The sequence below is a fragment of the Poromitra crassiceps genome, assembly GCF_964638095.1.
Source record: "Poromitra crassiceps genome assembly, chromosome: 2".
In the NCBI taxonomy this organism is placed as follows: domain Eukaryota; kingdom Metazoa; phylum Chordata; class Actinopteri; order Beryciformes; family Melamphaidae; genus Poromitra; species Poromitra crassiceps.
In genome coordinates this window covers 9,853,499-9,871,359 of record NC_139624.1, presented here as the reverse complement: position 1 = coordinate 9,871,359, position 17,861 = coordinate 9,853,499, and the positions used below count along the sequence as shown (strand labels likewise).

At 44.3% G+C, this 17,861-nt stretch overlaps 1 protein-coding gene across 1 annotated transcript in view; it reads right to left on the bottom strand.

Annotated features, from left to right (window-relative positions):
- Positions 1–1,192: 1,192 nt before the first annotated feature.
- Positions 1,193–17,861, bottom strand: part of prmt6 (protein arginine methyltransferase 6) — a gene marked incomplete at both ends in the record, with an annotated part of 20,835 nt that continues 4,166 nt past the window's right edge. The window contains one exon of the mRNA XM_083660787.1: positions 1,193–1,888. Coding sequence (XP_083516913.1) covers positions 1,193–1,888 — 696 coding nt within the window. The remainder of the gene's footprint in view (positions 1,889–17,861) is intronic.

Below are 17,861 nucleotides of genomic sequence, written 5' to 3'. Positions count from 1 at the left end.
GGGTTCCTTGTACAATTTACAGCATTAGTTCTTTGAGAATCTCTTCCATTATCAAAGCAAAACTGGTATTGTAACTAAAATATCGATATCGAATCATATCGTATCGTAAATCGTATCGACTTGGGACCTTGTGTATCGGCATCATATCGTATCGGGAAGTCAGTGGCGATACCCAGCCCTAATAATCAAGTTACGTTTCTGGTGACAAAGACAAAAAACATGAAGCAATAATCACCTGAATTCTATTTAGAAGCCAAATGAAATCCAGATTAAAAATCATCACATTAACAGGCTTTTCCCTGTGAGCGCTCTGTGTAGAGACTGAACTTATTATTGAGCAATGTGTTTTAAAGCAGCCCACGTTTCAGACTTAAACATATTCACGTAAAAATGTGGGACTTTAACTTTGAAATTCATCAATGCAAGAAAAACCCTGAGGAGAGAGTATTCAGGACCATGGTCAGCTCCATCTAATCCAGTCATTCATCAGAGTGACCAGCTTACACACATAATGCTGTCAGTCATCACTCCACTTTATCCCAGAGAGTGGCGATGCACAATATTGGGATCTGTTTTGCCGATATCCGATATTTTCCAACTCTTTTGGCCGAAGGAAAAAAAGCTTTTGCTTTTGCACCGACTTCCGATGCCGATACTGATTATGTGCAATTTTTGGTCCACCTAATTTCAGAGAACATCAAGTCTCACCTGTAGAGAAATTAACATTTTATTATGCCTACTCTTATCGTGATGGCCCACTGCCAGATACAGACATAAACACAATGCTTTACAAAATGTACACATTCACTGAGCAAAATAAGAAAACTACTTCAACTTTGGTTATGTAAAACATGCCATATTTTTTATTTGTGTAACATTTTATCTTTCTATCTATCTATGTATCTATGTATCTATGTATCTATGTATCTATGTATCTATCTATCTATCTATCTATCTATCTATCTATCTATCTATATAAACTAAGCTTCATCCTACAGGTTTGGTTTAGGCATAATTCAAGTGTTATTTTTGATCGGCCTGTCATATTGGTGGAAATGTTCTTTTTAGGCTGATGCAGATATTTTATTTTCAAGCCTTTATCGAGCGGGATAAGATGCAGGACTTTGCCATAGCTTAGAGTTTGGTGAACGTGAATATGAATGTTGACATCATTAAAAGCCCAACCACCATGCTACTGCTGCTGAGCCTCTGAGCTCCAGTCCGGGATGGAGAAGGTCTTGGAGTGTCTTTTCTGCTGGCCTATCGTGTAGTCCAGGTGGATGCATATATGGCGGGCGCTCTGCTCCGAGGGGTACATGCGGACCTCCCCGGTCACCCGGGTGTCCTGCACCACGTCCACGGGCGCGTCCAGGTAGAGCACCGCCTGCTTCCAATGCGTCTCGGGCTTGAACGGCGACGTGGAGAGCACCAGCGCCGGCTTGTCCGCGCACGGGAAGGTCACGGTGAACCAGACACACAGCGCGTTCACCGTGGCCGAGCCGAAGCACTCGCACGCAAACTGGCCGCTCACCGCCTGCAGCTCGGCGGCCGTCACCGAGTACAGGTCCAGCTCGGCAAAGCGGGCGGGGTGGGAGAGCACGTCCTCCACGGTCACCGCGTTCACCGTGATGTCCGAGTTCATGATGCAGCGCCGGGCGAAGTCGGACATGGAGGACATGTCCACGCCGTACTGGTCCTTGACGGTGCACCAGAAGTTCAAGCGGTCCTCGGCCACCGGGTCGCTGACGGGGGCGATGTACAGTTCGGCTTTGGAGGGCAGAATGAGGCCACCCGGCTTCAGCCACTTGTCCCGGGCGTAGAGGACCGAGTTGAGCATGGACTCGTGCAGCAGGGCATACCCCATCCATTCGCTCACGATCACCTCCACCTGGGCAATGTGGAGAAGAAGAAAAAGATGATGGTACTTTTAGCCTGAATGGCGATACACAATATATATATATATATAGTATTTTCTAATGGGATAAAATTACAACTGACATTTAGCCGCTAAATGTTCCATTCTAAGTCAAAGCCATGTGAGATGTCACCACAAGTACACTTAAAGAGCGTGGTGCAGGTAAAAAAACAGATTCTCAAGATTCTTGTGAAAATACCCCCCCCCCCCCCCCCCAATTTTTATTTATTTATTAATTAATAAAAATAAAACATGTCCCCAGGGCAGAAATATGGAGAAAAAGGTGGCATTATAATGCACATAAAAAAAGCCATCTGTGCAGATAACACCTGTGACCAGGGCTGGTCTAGGTGCACACAAATAATTTTAGGGGCATGATAAAAAAATGTATTAAATATGGATTTCTCCTTAATAAAGGGATATTAGGAGACATTTTTAAACAAATAACATTTATTTGAATATGAAACGTACACTACGTTTTAAAGTGAATTCATGTGCAACTGAGGTATATTTTCAAAACGGCAAGTTACATTCCTCAAATTAAATTCACAAACCTGTAGAACAAGAGTGCAGAGAGAGTACAAATAAAATAAATAAAATAAAATAATCAATCCTAGACGTGTGCGGGCTGCAGAGAGAGTGCAGAGAGCGTAATCTAGAGAGGAGAGTACATGTGGCTTCAGTGACTACGTTTACACGCACACAATATTCCGCTTTTTGCCCATATTCGGAAAATGACAATATTCCGACTAAATGAATAATCCACTAATATTCCCGTTTACATGCAGCCGTAGCTCGCCCTCCCCGACACGTGAGGGAGGGGGGGAGAGAGAGAGATGCAGGTAGGCGGAGCCGCGGAGTTTTTCTGTTGAGAATAAACAGAGCAGCACTATTCTTACGAGCATCACTTGGTCCATTTCAGGAGCTTGCTGAAAAGTTTGGTGTTGCGCATCCAAGTCTTTCATAAAAAAGTAGGCTAGTAGCCTACGTTATTACCTTGCAGGCTCGCAAGCATTGTGGACTTCCGTGGGCACTGGGCACTATGACTACTCTCTCTCTCTTTAAATTAGGGCTGCCACAAACGATTATTTTGATAGTTGACTAGTCAGCATATCGCACAATTTCTCAATCGCTCTGATTTAGCTTCTAAATTTAGCTTCAAGTTGTTTTAAGCATGTGCCAAATAAAAATAAAGACAATTAAGATGATAATTCACTCAAAAATAATATTTTCATGAACTTTAAAGTTTAGAGCATGTAGCAGAATATTTATTTCTGGCATCAATGTGCTTGTAATGTAATAAATGTAATAGTGCAAATTGCAAAACTGCTAAATAGTACACATTGAAATTGAAAACATATAGTGCAATGAAATATGTACTATCCATTGAATGAATAATGCAAAATAAAATTAGGGCACTACTACGTGGAATGGAAATGGAACCAAAAACTATTCACTATGTATGCAACCAAAATATCAACAAAAATAAATTGTTTCAGTCTTCTCAGGCATCAAACACATTTTTAAATGTAGTAAGTAGAGTGCAAACTGCGGAGTAAAATGAGGTTTCCAGTATTCCCGTCAGCAACACATGATCTTAACGTTGCTATGATGACAACGTTACATCAGGCTTTTAACGCAATAGCTAACGTTAGCAGCTCAAACTTAACGTTGCGGTTGCCAGTGAGCTAACAAGCTAATTAGCCTTCATCTGCATTCGCCACAAAGTGCTTCCTTTTGAGATGCTCGTGCATCATACTCGTTCTGCCATGATAAGCGAGTTCAGCTTATTTAGCAGATTTTGCATTTCACATTATTGTGGGTGAAATGCTCCCACACTTTGGACGGATGAGGACGGCTAGACATTTTTTCTGTGGAGCACTGGGAGGAAGCTGCAAGCTGCTTGTTTTTCCGCTGATGAGAGATCACCTGCTTTTTTTCACCAGTCACCATTGGTTCAAGGCAACGCTGTGTTGCCTTCAAGTGAACTGGGACACAGGCTCTCAACTTTAATGCCGTTCTGATTTTGATTTTTAAGGCTCTGAAAAAAAAGTACATATATATTGAAGGTCGAATTCTGTACTCGCACACGTGCCCCAAAAGGCATTTTACAATTCGCACTGTTCTATTTTTAGTCGCATATGCGAGTAAAACGGGCGCAGTCACCAGCCCTGCCTGTGATGACACTTGGGCTACTGTACTTACTGTAATAATAATAATATACAGTCAATGTGTACAGCAGAAAACTTTCCAAAACACCAGACCAGTGTTTCTGCAGGACGTGTCCTTTAAGATTTCAAATACAGGACAACGGGGATAAATTCAGGACACACATTAAATCTGTGTTTATTGAGCTAAAAAACAATTGATATAGGCGCTATATGAAGAATGAAATAATTAGGCATGTAGATTTATAATTTTTTTATTTGAAAGTATAAACAGCCAATAAGACTCAATTAACCTATCATTTCCAGAGATGCAACTGTGCTTTTCCCCGTCACACGTTGTGCTATCTGGTTTGGCGATGGTCCATCTGGTCATCTCGTCCAGGCAGAAAACACTAGCCTCCACGTTAGCAAGCAGGCAGAAAACACTAGCCTCCACGTTAGCAAGCAGGCAGAACACACTAGCCTCCACGTTAGCAAGCAGGTGGAAAACACTATAGCCTCCACGTTAGCAAGCAGGCACAACACACTAGCCTCCACGTTAGCAAGCAGGCAGAAAACACTAGCCTCCACGTTAGCAAGCAGGCAGAACACACTAGCCTCCACGTTAGCAAGCAGGCAGAACACACTAGCCTCCACGTTAGCAAGCAGGCAGAAAACACTAGCCTCCACGTTAGCAAGCAGGCAGAACACACTAGCCTCCACGTTAGCAAGCAGGCAGAACACACTAGCCTCCACGTTAGCAAGCAGGCAGAACACACTAGCCTCCACGTTAGCAAGCAGGCAGAACACACTAGCCTTCACGTTAGCAAGCAGGTGGAAAACACTATAGCCTCTACGTTAGCAAGCAGGCAGAAAACACTAGCCTCCACGTTAGCAAGCAGGCAGAAAACACTAGCCTCCACGTTAGCAAGCAGGCAGAAAACACTAGCCTCCACGTTAGCCAGCAGGCAGAAAACACTAGCCTCCACGTTAGCAAGCAGGCAGAACACACTAGCCTCCACGTTAGCAAGCAGGCAGAAAACACTATAGCCTCTACGTTAGCAAGCAGGCAGAACACACTATCCTCCACGTTAGCAAGCAGGCGGAAAACACTATAGCCTCTACGTTAGCAAGCAGGCAGAACACACTATGCTCCACGTTAGCAAGCAGGCAGAACACACTATAGCCTCTACGTTAACAAGCAGGTGGAAAACACTATAGCCTCTACGTTAACAAGCAGGTGGAAAACACTATAGCCTCTACATTAGCATCAGGCTACAGCAGACGTTGGGACGAGTTCTCAGATGATAGCATAGCATAGCATGCAAAACTTTAGGCATACAAACAGACTTACTACAAATGAGTCAGGCTAATGGTAAATGGGTAAATGGCTAATTGTAGAGTACTAGAAAATAGTAGACTTGGCTTGCTTTGGGTAGCTAGCGCTACGTTAAGAGGAAAACACACGCGCTATATCATCAGTGCACAGCAGCACACACACTGACACACATAAACTCCTGTCACTGTACTACTGTCAAAACCTAACCTCACGTCACCAGGCTCTCTCAGAGGAGAGAGACCCCAACACTCAGTCCCGCCCAGCCGCCCCATTAGCCAATAGCATTTTAGAGAAACTTGATGTACCTCTAGACTGACCAATCAGAAGCACTTAAAGTGTAACTAACCCCCAAAACACTTTTTTTCAGCTTTTAACCAATATATATGACTTTGGGGGTGATGTGTGAAGAATTCTGGTCAAAATTTCCACATTTGACACCAAACTGTTGCCATTTGACCATTTGTATCATTTTTCAGCAGCATATCTGGCATAAGCGCCCTCTAAAGGTCGAACACTGCTTATTTTTTTTCTCAAATGAATGGGATATTTGGTACAACCTGACGTCAGGTTGTCCCCAAAGACTATGGGATTTCAAGATAATTACTCCCCTACCCCCCCCTGTACCCTTTCGGCTCCTCAGAACTCCAAGCCTATTCCTATTGAAGTTTGCTCTTAAAATACTGAACCAAACGTCGTCAAAGTTGGCACATGTCTTAATTATAGTTAGTTTCCCGCTGAATGTGTCATTACTTTATTAATATCTTACCTGGATAAGCTCGAATGATGATGTTTATCTTATCAGTCCGAGTTGTAAGCACTGTCTCCAGCCCAGGCAGGCGGGAGAGAGTCGTACTGTAAACCTCATGGACGAGCCCCAAGCTCCGGGGGCGCGCGCAGCAGCAGCTGGGCTCTCTGTGCTCTGAGAGCAGAGAGAGCAGTCTGATATTTCCGCAAAGAAATATCGTCGCAGTTTAGCGCACATGTAAAATATAACGCTATACTACGACGTGACAACGTGACAAAGCTTCTCTAAACACATCGGCTACTGTATATTTCCCTGCATCCCTCCTACTGAGATTATATCGGTATTGATTTTGGACAGACTGAATGCGCGGAGGAGGAGGAGGAGATATCTGCAGCTGTGCCCTGAGTAGCCCTGAGAGACACTCGCCTCGCTCCGACTAGGGATGTCGAAAATCATAATTTTTCTTGACCGACAACCGACACTCATTAGCCGACAACTGTCGGTTAACCGAGAAGATTAAAATGCGCTATTTTACTGTCTGTGCCCCATTAAACCTTAGGCCTACCAAATGCTTGATTTTTTTTCAGTAGAAAGCGTTTATTTTTACATCTACAAGCAGAAAAAAACACATTAACAAAACGAGAAGACAAGTTAAATCCTCCAGCCATCTAAACAAAAACATTCCTCGGATAGGCTATGAGGAGCTGCACGCATTTGCAGAAGGGGGAAATACGGAGGGAAAAAACCCATACTCACGCTCACAATTCTTAAATGAATTATCTTACTGCATGTGTCGTAAATAGTCTAATAAAACCAGCAGAAACTAATTTTAAAAGCTCAGAACGAAACGTGTCGCTAATTGAACGAATTTCCACTTTGAATAGCACATCAAGACACCGCCCCAAGCCTTCACGCTGCAGGGCGCACTGACGAAGCGCTTATTGCTCTCTCCTTCTGACATTCTCACTAATTCAACAGTGGTTTACCTGCTTTTGAGATGTGCAAAAAAATAGTTTGCTTCCCTCTCCACTAGGGATGCACCGATTGCCATTTTCTTGGCCGATTCCGATTTCCGATTTTTGAATAGTCTCACTTGCCGATACCGATTTTTGCCGATTCCGATTTTTTTTTATAAAAACAACAATTGACAGCTTACACAAACGTTTTTGTAACTTTGTTTAAAAATTAAGATTCATAGAACAATTCTTACATCTAATGGGGATCCAAATAAACAAATAAACAATTCTTATCATTTGCATGAAGTAGGACCTTCTCACTCAAACACATCTCAAAATAAAAGTGTTCCAGGTTAGGCTACTGGACAGAGCTTTTTTGTGCAAATACAATGAATACAAAAATTAAATTAAATCCAATAGCCTATATCCCACAGCTATCATGCATTTACTTTTCCAAAAGAAAACAGGTGCAACAGAACATCAAAATGATCCATGGACAAGGAGTTTATAGACTGGCTCCAGACCAGTCCTCTTGAGTAGAGGGGAAATGAGTTTATGAGTTACAGTAACGATCTTCAGTCTGAATATCAGGCGGAGTTTACACACAGTCCGAAGTTTGGTATGCGTATTTTTATCTGCCATCCGAAAAAATATAGTCACGCACAGAAAACGTTGCACACTTGTGAGTCCGATGCATTTTTATTATTATGTCCGTCGTTCTCATGTCGTTCTATTTGCAATACGAAACAAATAGTCTCTCCTGTATCCACGTCACGTTACAACATGACTTGACAGGCTGAGGCAGCAGCGCTGATGTGGAATGGAAAAGCAGGTCGGGGAATGGTTATACTCGACACAATGCTCGCGTTCACCTCGCCAAGCCGGCTGTGCGCGGTGGCGGGTTGCTGGAGCACCGCTTCCCGGGGAGAGAGAGCAGAGAGAGAGGGGCCAGTGAGGTGAAGCGAGCCGCTCTGACTGGACTCCAGCCGAGCGGGACACGGCCGCATCTCTGTCTCCACGGCTTATTTTCGACTAGCATGTGTGACAAACTGCGAGCTTTGTCTACTTCACTGACGGTGAAAAAAATCCACAACGAGGAAGGTATGCTGGCGTGTGTGGTGTGGTGGCTGGGTGCCTGTCTCGGTGCTTTGGGGTGCGCGCACGTCATGTGAAAATCGGCTCACAGAATCGGCTATTTAGAGTGACCGGAACAGATCACCGATCGAGGCCGATCACGTGAAAATCGGCCATTTCCGGTCACGTGCCGATCGATCGGTGCATCCCTACTCTCCACGCTTCTCCCTCTCTCTCTTTATCTGCGACGAGGGCTGTATGCTCTCTGTGTGTCCGGCTGCACGACATGACGACGAGTGCAGCAAGTCCGCACGCTGACAGCTGTCAGCATTGCGGGACTCGCGAGGATGAACAAATGAGGCAGGCTGTCCAAACTTTTTACCGATCTAATATGAGATGCAGAGAAATAATTATATATTAATAGCCGATGTGTTTAGAAGAGCATTCTCACTCTTGCTGTAATCGTTGTGGGATTATTACACCTGAGAGACAGACAGACCCGGAGAGAACTCAATTTACGGTAAAAGTGTGGATTCCTCAGTGACTCGATGTGGAAGACGCAGCTTGTTTTGAAACGCGTCATTGAAAGTAACCTCATGGTCTCATGACAGCGCGGCTGGAACACAGAAGGAGCATGACTGACTGGCTCGCTGTAGTCTGAACTCTGCACAGGGCAGGGCGTCTTCTCCCGTCTGGTCAAAGCAGAGGGGAGGCGGGGGTGTGGCGCATGTGTGGAGCTGAGTTTATCACAGAGCACATCTCGCACGCGGGGGGAGAGGCGGACAGTGCACACTGCTTTTCCATTTGGAAAAGCCTTTCTCTAAATGAATGTTGTTCTGGCAGTGGCAGGAGCTTTTAATTCCTATATAATGCTGCTACAGTAACTACTTAGGCTAGTTAACATTGTTGCTTACCGCGAAGGAGGGAAAAAAAACACCATATTGGCAACACGTTGTATGCCAATTTAATATGCAAATTAACCGTTTGACCGACATGCTTAACCGACCAATGACGTTGTCGGCGGTTAACCGGTTAACGGTTAACCGTCGACATCCCTAGCTCCGACTATAGCAGGCTACTCAGCTACTGTGCCCGTCTGTGAAAAGCGTCCTGTCCAGTCGCACCTTCGCAAACAGATGCGGGATTCCCTCAATCCTGTACCCAATCTCAGACTGTATTGAGCAGAAAAATCGCACACCAGCTATTTCTGTCTGTGTTTGTTTGTTGCTCCGTGAGGTTACAGAGCGCCCCATGCATGCAGCAGGCTGTTTCGCCAGCCGGGGGTCTGGCAGGAGGGAGGAGGCGCAGCCTGCACTGCGCTGAGAGGAAAACTTTTGCACAACTTTTAACAAGAATCACGAAAAGCCCCCAAACTAAAATGAAAAAGGGACTATATGGCAACTTGGACGAGGGAATGACGTAGAGAAATCTCGCATTGTGTTACCCCAGAACGGGGGGTTTGTTGTATTGTGCGGTGTGCTGCTGTAACGAGCCCACGTCACTTTGCTCTCGTAACGTAGTTTGACACGCTGCCATAGAGATACATGCAGAAAAATAATTAAATTTCTAGTTCGCCACTGAATTACCAAATTGATATAACTTTCAACCATTTTGAGCAAAGCTCTTTCCAAACAGGCCACCAGCGTTGGCTAGTTGTTGATATTTATAAAGATATTGCCCCTCTCAAATAAATTATTTTTGAGGCAGTAGGCAAACTGTAATGGCGTCGATTTCCGAAAAAAAATCTTGACTTGAACACAGCCAAAGAGTCTAGTATAGACAAGAGCATATGTCATTTCTTGGTTTTTTCCATAGGTATTTTCAAATCACTGTTCTGATACATATCTGGGGGGTTAGTCCCCCTTTAAAGACGAGCAATACTAGCAAGTTAGTTTGTCACACCACGTGTGGAGCTGTTTGACAGTGTTACCAAACTATAAAGTTACAGGTCAATATTCTTAACGTATGGCCATTATAACTCGGGGGATTTAACCCAGGGTTACAATTAATTGCGTCGGGAGATAAGTTACAGGACACGGTGTCCTGCAGATTTTCATTTTCATTTTTTTAAATGAATTTTAAAGGCCAATGTCCTGCAATTACGGGACAACGGAAACCCTGCACCACCAGACGTACGATAATTATCGTATTTGTACATTAATTTACCTCCAACAATGATCATTTTGACCATCCTCTGGTACGATAATTCAACACTGCCCAGAATGCATTTCGGCACTGACGTTTTAGCTCCAGAGAGGGGAGGATTTACTGCTGTGAGCGGCTCTCGACGGACGGACAGACCGGGACAGACGCTGGGTGTACGGAGGTAATGATCCGAGGGAGCATTTAATGATTATTGTGTATTAAAATCGTCACAGGTGTTATTGTTAGATTTGTGGCTTTTTATGTGCTGCGCGTGCCAGATGCTTCACAAAAACCAGTGCAGTTATGTGTGGGGGGGGAGAACAAAAGAGAATCCTAATTGTTACATAATAAAAGTTCCACATATTAATGCAAAGTGGTATCTAACCTGCACCATGCTCTTTAAAGCACACTAAAACAAGGATGTAGGCTACTTGTCCAAATAGCTCAATATCGATATTGGGACAATATTGTAGGCTATTGGTGTCTTGACAAAATATTGACACAATGAGATTTTTGATACATAATCATCAGTAATGTGGATATAATGACTTAATAATGAATAAGTGGGTAAAGGCAAATAATAGAGCAGCTAGAACAGTCTGCTGAGTTCAGAAAATGACACCACTTTACTGTAATGCACTGCAGCCTTTAAGACACCAACATCCAATATGATACAAGTCTCATAGCACGATATCGATTCGACAGGCTATAGCCTATCGATATATTGGCCAGCCTTACCATCTCAGGTAGGTCCACTGTCTCCACGGTGCCTCGTATGACTTCAATTTTGTCCTCCATCTGGTTCTGTTTGACGATCTTCACCGCCTCCTCGGCGATGGAGCAGGCTTCCACGGCGTACACCTTCTTAGCACCGGCCTGCACGCAGAACACGCTCAACACGCCGGTTCCTGCCCCCACATCCAGCACCACTTTCCCCCGTATGGACTCGCTGTTCCTCAGTATCCCCATGCGGTACGTGTTGGTCCGGACGTGGTCTGCTATCATCTCTTCGTGGATAGTCACGTCGGAATAGCTGTCAAAGTACAGGCTGTCCTGCCTATTCTTATCTAATTTCCTTTTCTTTACGATATGAGACATTTTCCTCGTCTATATTGAACGATTTTCTGCTTGAAAATCTACTTGGGAAGTTACTGGGATATTGTGTTGCGCTACTTCCGCATTAGGGAATGTGGGAGTTGTAGTTTCCTCCCGGGTTCGATACGATACGTACACGTAGCAATAAACTACATTACCCATAAATGAATGACGCTGTAGTCAGATTGCTGCATTCAAATGTCATGGGAAATAAGGGTATCTTGGAAGCATTCACTTCACATGTTTAAACCATTGGAAACCCAGGGATATCCCAACATTATTTATGCATACATTAAAATGAACTGCAGCAGATAGGACTAAATATTATATAACGAGTAGGCTATATAACGAGATGTAATATATTGTCATATCATGGTGTCTTTGTGTCATTTAAAAACGAGATTAATTATGTTATTTTTCTATGATTATTGTGCTTGCTGAATCTATAGGCACAATCTATAAACTCCTATAGACATACCATACCTAAAAAATGTGCGGCTCATTGATGAAGGAGTTGCTATGTCTTTGCTAAGGGCTTCGTCTAGCAGTCTGGGCGCTATTTGCAATTAAGTGCCCCCCCTCCGCTTTGAACCAGCTAGTAGCCTTTTATTGTCATTTAGCCTTTCTGCTGCTATTGCATGGTTAAATCAGCGCTGTATAAATAAAACGCTGACGAAGGCTACTGCTGAAACGCGTACATTGTAACAGGAATAAAAACCCTCAAAAGGACATCATCGAGTGCTGGCTCCTTCTCTACTACTTATTGAATCTCTTGTGCCTTGCACCTAAAACTTTGTTTATCCGGTGAGTGTGCGGGCTGATAGCTCCCCAGCTATATCTGCTTTGATGGTTAAATCAGCCAATTTTATTTTATTGGGGGGCCGTGGAAGTGGTCCCTGGGAAATGTGGTTTGGTACGCAGTGGTACTTGGACGGAAAAGTTTGGGAACCCCTGGACAGCTGGATCGCTTGGCTTGATCAAACAGCTGTTTTTATAATGATTTTTCTAAATGTCTATGATGGGAACATGCTTGGGGAATGAAATCCCTTAGGTCGCATACCGAACCCGGAAGGAGGTGTAATTTTGGCATTCTATTACACAAAGTCTATGAAAGACATGATCAAAATAGTCATACATTCTGTCATTGTTACTTATGGTTGGAATTCCAGTGAAAGTAAATTATTACCTTTTTCACTGGGGACCCCTGGAAGTTATGGAACCCGCCCAAGGAGCCCACTTTGAGATCCACTGATCTAATGTAGCCTATATGTATTCCAGTCACACTCTTCATATGGACAGGTTAAAGCTTTTGATGTAAGTGCACCAGTCTTATCAGCCTCCAGGAGATCATTAAAGGCTATAGGCTGCAGCTCTACTGATGCAGTATCAATGAATGCAGTATGTAACAGCCTCAAATATGCCTATACTACATTGCTTTTGGAACATTATTTGGTTTGCGGGAACAGATGAATCCACTGGGTGGTGCTTCATATTTATCTTGCTTATATTAATTTACGGCAACAGGTTGATTTACGTTAGTGCTATAGTCCCAGTCTGCCTCCGCACAAATAACTTGTCTCTTCAGTAACAGACGTGTGTCAAAACTACGATCTACGTATGTGGAGAGATGATAGTGCCGTATATAGAGACCAGGCATTGTTGTGGTTGACAAGTAGTCTCGTTGAATAAAGTGGTACGTGCGATCCCAACACTGACGTTGTCTGACCGAGTCTGTCATGCAATGCTGATGCTCTCCAGGAGCAGCATAAAGCTAATGTAAGCTAACACAGTACCAAGCTCGTTACCACACACCTAGTCTCGCTTGCCAGACTCTCCCAGCAAAGGGACTGGGAGAGTCTGGCTGGGAACGCTTTCACTGTGGACTGGAGGGGGAAAAGGCTCTTTACAGCCATCCACCGAACGTACCATGCAGGCTGGCTTCATTGCATAATCCAAATCAATCGTTTTCAGTGTGTAGCAACGAGCTAGCAACTAGCGCTGCTGTTGTTATTGTTTCAAAGGCAGCGGCGCAGGAATTTGAGCTCAGCAGATTCAACACGTACAGCAGAGAGACATACAGATTCAACACGTACAGCAGAGAGACATACAGATTCAACACGTACAGCAGCAGAGACAGACAGATTCAACACGTACAGCAGCAGAGACATACAGATTCAACACGTACAGCAGCAGAGACATACAGATTCAACACGTACAGCAGAGAGACATACAGATTCAACACGTACAGCAGCAGAGACATACAGATTCAACACGTACAGCAGCAGAGACATACAGATTCAACACGTACAGCAGCAGAGACATACAGATTCAACACGTACAGCAGCAGAGAGACATACAGATTCAACACGTACAGCAGCAGAGACATACAGATTCAACACGTACAGCAGAGAGACATACAGATTCAACACGTACAGCAGCAGAGACAGACAGATTCAACACGTACAGCAGCAGAGACATACAGATTCAACACGTACAGCAGCAGAGACATACAGATTCAACACGTACAGCAGAGAGACATACAGATTCAACACGTACAGCAGCAGAGACATACAGATTCAACACGTACAGCAGCAGAGACATACAGATTCAACACGTACAGCAGCAGAGACATACAGATTCAACACGTACAGCAGCAGAGAGACATACAGATTCAACACGTACAGCAGCAGAGACATACAGATTCAACACGTACAGCAGAGAGACATACAGATTCAACACGTACAGCAGCAGAGACATACAGATTCAACACGTACAGCAGAGAGACATACAGATTCAACACGTACAGCAGCAGAGACATACAGATTCAACACGTACAGCAGCAGAGACATACAGATTCAACACGTACAGCAGCAGAGACATACAGATTCAACACGTACAGCAGCAGAGACATACAGATTCAACACGTACAGCAGCAGAGACATACAGATTCAACACGTACAGCAGCAGAGGCGTACAGATTCAACACGTACAGCAGCAGAGACATACAGATTCAACACGTACAGCAGCAGAGACATACAGATTCAACACGTACAGCAGAGAGACATACAGATTCAACACGTACAGCAGCAGAGACATACAGATTCAACACGTACAGCAGCAGAGACATACAGATTCAACACGTACAGCAGCAGAGACATACAGATTCAACACGTACAGCAGCAGAGACATACAGATTCAACACGTACAGCAGCAGAGACATACAGATTCAACACGTACAGCAGCAGAGACATACAGATTCAACACGTACAGCAGCAGAGACATACAGATTCAACACGTACAGCAGCAGAGGCATACAGATTCAACACGTACAGCAGAGAGACATACAGATTCAACACGTACAGCAGCAGAGACATACAGATTCAACACGTACAGCAGAGAGACATACAGATTCAACACGTACAGCAGCAGAGACATACAGATTCAACACGTACAGCAGAGAGACATACAGATTCAACACGTACAGCAGCAGAGACATACAGATTCAACACGTACAGCAGCAGAGACATACAGATTCAACACGTACAGCAGCAGCAGACATACAGATTCAACACGTACAGCAGCAGAGACATACAGATTCAACATGTACAGCAGCAGAGACATACAGATTCAACACGTACAGCAGCAGAGACATACAGATTCAACACGTACAGCAGAGAGACATACAGATTCAACACGTACAGCAGCAGAGACATACAGATTCAACACGTACAGCAGCAGAGACATACAGATTCAACACGTACAGCAGCAGCAGACATACAGATTCAACACGTACAGCAGCAGAGACATACAGATTCAACACGTACAGCAGCAGAGACATACAGATTCAACACGTACAGCAGCAGAGACATACAGATTCCACACGTACAGCAGCAGAGACATACAGATTCCACACGTACAGCAGCAGAGACATACAGATTCAACACGTACAGCAGCAGAGACATACAGATTCAACACGTACAGCAGCAGAGACATACAGATTCAACACGTACAGCAGCAGAGACATACAGATTCAACACGTACAGCAGCAGAGACATACAGATTCAACACGTACAGCAGCAGAGACATACAGATTCAACACGTACAGCAGCAGAGACATACAGATTCAACACGTACAGCAGCAGAGACATACAGATTCAACACGTACAGCAGCAGAGACATACAGATTCAACACGTGCAGCAGCAGAGGCAGACAGATTCAACACGTACAGCAGAGACATACAGATTCCACACATACAGCAGCAGAGACATACAGATTCCACACGTACAGCAGCAGAGACATACAGATTCAACACGTACAGCAGAGACATACAGATTCAACACGTGCAGCAGCAGAGGCAGACAGATTCAACACGTACAGCAGCAGAGACATACAGATTCAACACGTACAGCAGAGACATACAGATTCAACACGTACAGCAGCAGAGACATACAGATTCCACACGTACAGCAGCAGAGACATACAGATTCAACACGTACAGCAGAGAGACATACAGATTCCACACGTACAGCAGCAGAGACATACAGATTCAACACGTACAGCAGCAGAGACATACAGATTCAACACGTACAGCAGAGACATACAGATTCAACACGTACAGCAGAGACATACAGATTCAACACGTACAGCAGAGACATACAGATTCAACATGTACAGCAGAGACATACAGATTCAACACGTACAGCAGCAGAGACATACAGATTCAACACGTACAGCAGCAGAGACATACAGATTCAACACGTACAGCAGCAGAGACATACAGATTCAACACGTACAGCAGCAGAGACATACAGATTCAACACGTACAGCAGAGAGACATACAGATTCAACACGTACAGCAGCAGAGACATACAGATTCAACACGTACAGCAGCAGAGACATACAGATTCAACACGTACAGCAGCAGAGACATACAGATTCAACACGTACAGCAGCAGAGAGACATACAGATTCAACACGTACAGCAGCAGAGACATACAGATTCAACACGTACAGCAGCAGAGACATACAGATTCAACACGTACAGCAGCAGAGACATACAGATTCAACACGTACAGCAGCAGAGACATACAGATTCAACACGTACAGCAGCAGAGACATACAGATTCAACACGTACAGCAGCAGAGACATACAGATTCAACACGTACAGCAGCAGAGACATACAGATTCAACACGTACAGCAGCAGAGACATACAGATTCAACACGTACAGCAGCAGAGACATACAGATTCAACACGTACAGCAGCAGAGACATACAGATTCAACACGTACAGCAGCAGAGACATACAGATTCAACACGTACAGCAGCAGAGACATACAGATTCAACACGTACAGCAGCAGAGACATACAGATTCAACACGTACAGCAGCAGAGACATACAGATTCAACACGTACAGCAGCAGAGACATACAGATTCAACACGTACAGCAGCAGAGACATACAGATTCAACACGTACAGCAGCAGAAGACATACAGATTCAACACGTACAGCAGCAGAGACATACAGATTCAACACGTACAGCAGCAGAGACATACAGATTCAACACGTACAGCAGCAGAGACATACAGATTCAACACGTACAGCAGCAGAGACATACAGATTCAACACGTACAGCAGCAGAGACATACAGATTCAACACGTACAGCAGCAGAGACATACAGATTCAACACGTACAGCAGCAGAGACATACAGATTCAACACGTACAGCAGCAGAGACATACAGATTCAACACGTACAGCAGCAGAGACATACAGATTCAACACGTACAGCAGCAGAGACATACAGATTCAACACGTACAGCAGCAGAGACATACAGATTCAACACGTACAGCAGCAGAGACATACAGATTCAACACGTACAGCAGCAGAGACATACAGATTCAACACGTACAGCAGCAGAGACATACAGATTCAACACGTACAGCAGCAGAGACATACAGATTCAACACGTACAGCAGCAGAGACATACAGATTCAACACGTACAGCAGCAGAGACATACAGATTCAACACGTACAGCAGCAGAGACATACAGATTCAACACGTACAGCAGCAGAGACATACAGATTCAACACGTACAGCAGCAGAGACATACAGATTCAACACGTACAGCAGCAGAGACATACAGATTCAACACGTACAGCAGCAGCAGACATACAGATTCAACACGTACAGCAGCAGAGACATACAGATTCAACACGTACAGCAGCAGAGACATACAGATTCAACACGTACAGCAGCAGAGACATACAGATTCAACACGTACAGCAGCAGAGACATACAGATTCAACACGTACAGCAGCAGAGACATACAGATTCAACACGTACAGCAGCAGAGACATACAGATTCAACACGTACAGCAGCAGCAGACATCCATACAGATTCAACACGTACAGCAGCAAGAGACATACGATTCAACACGACA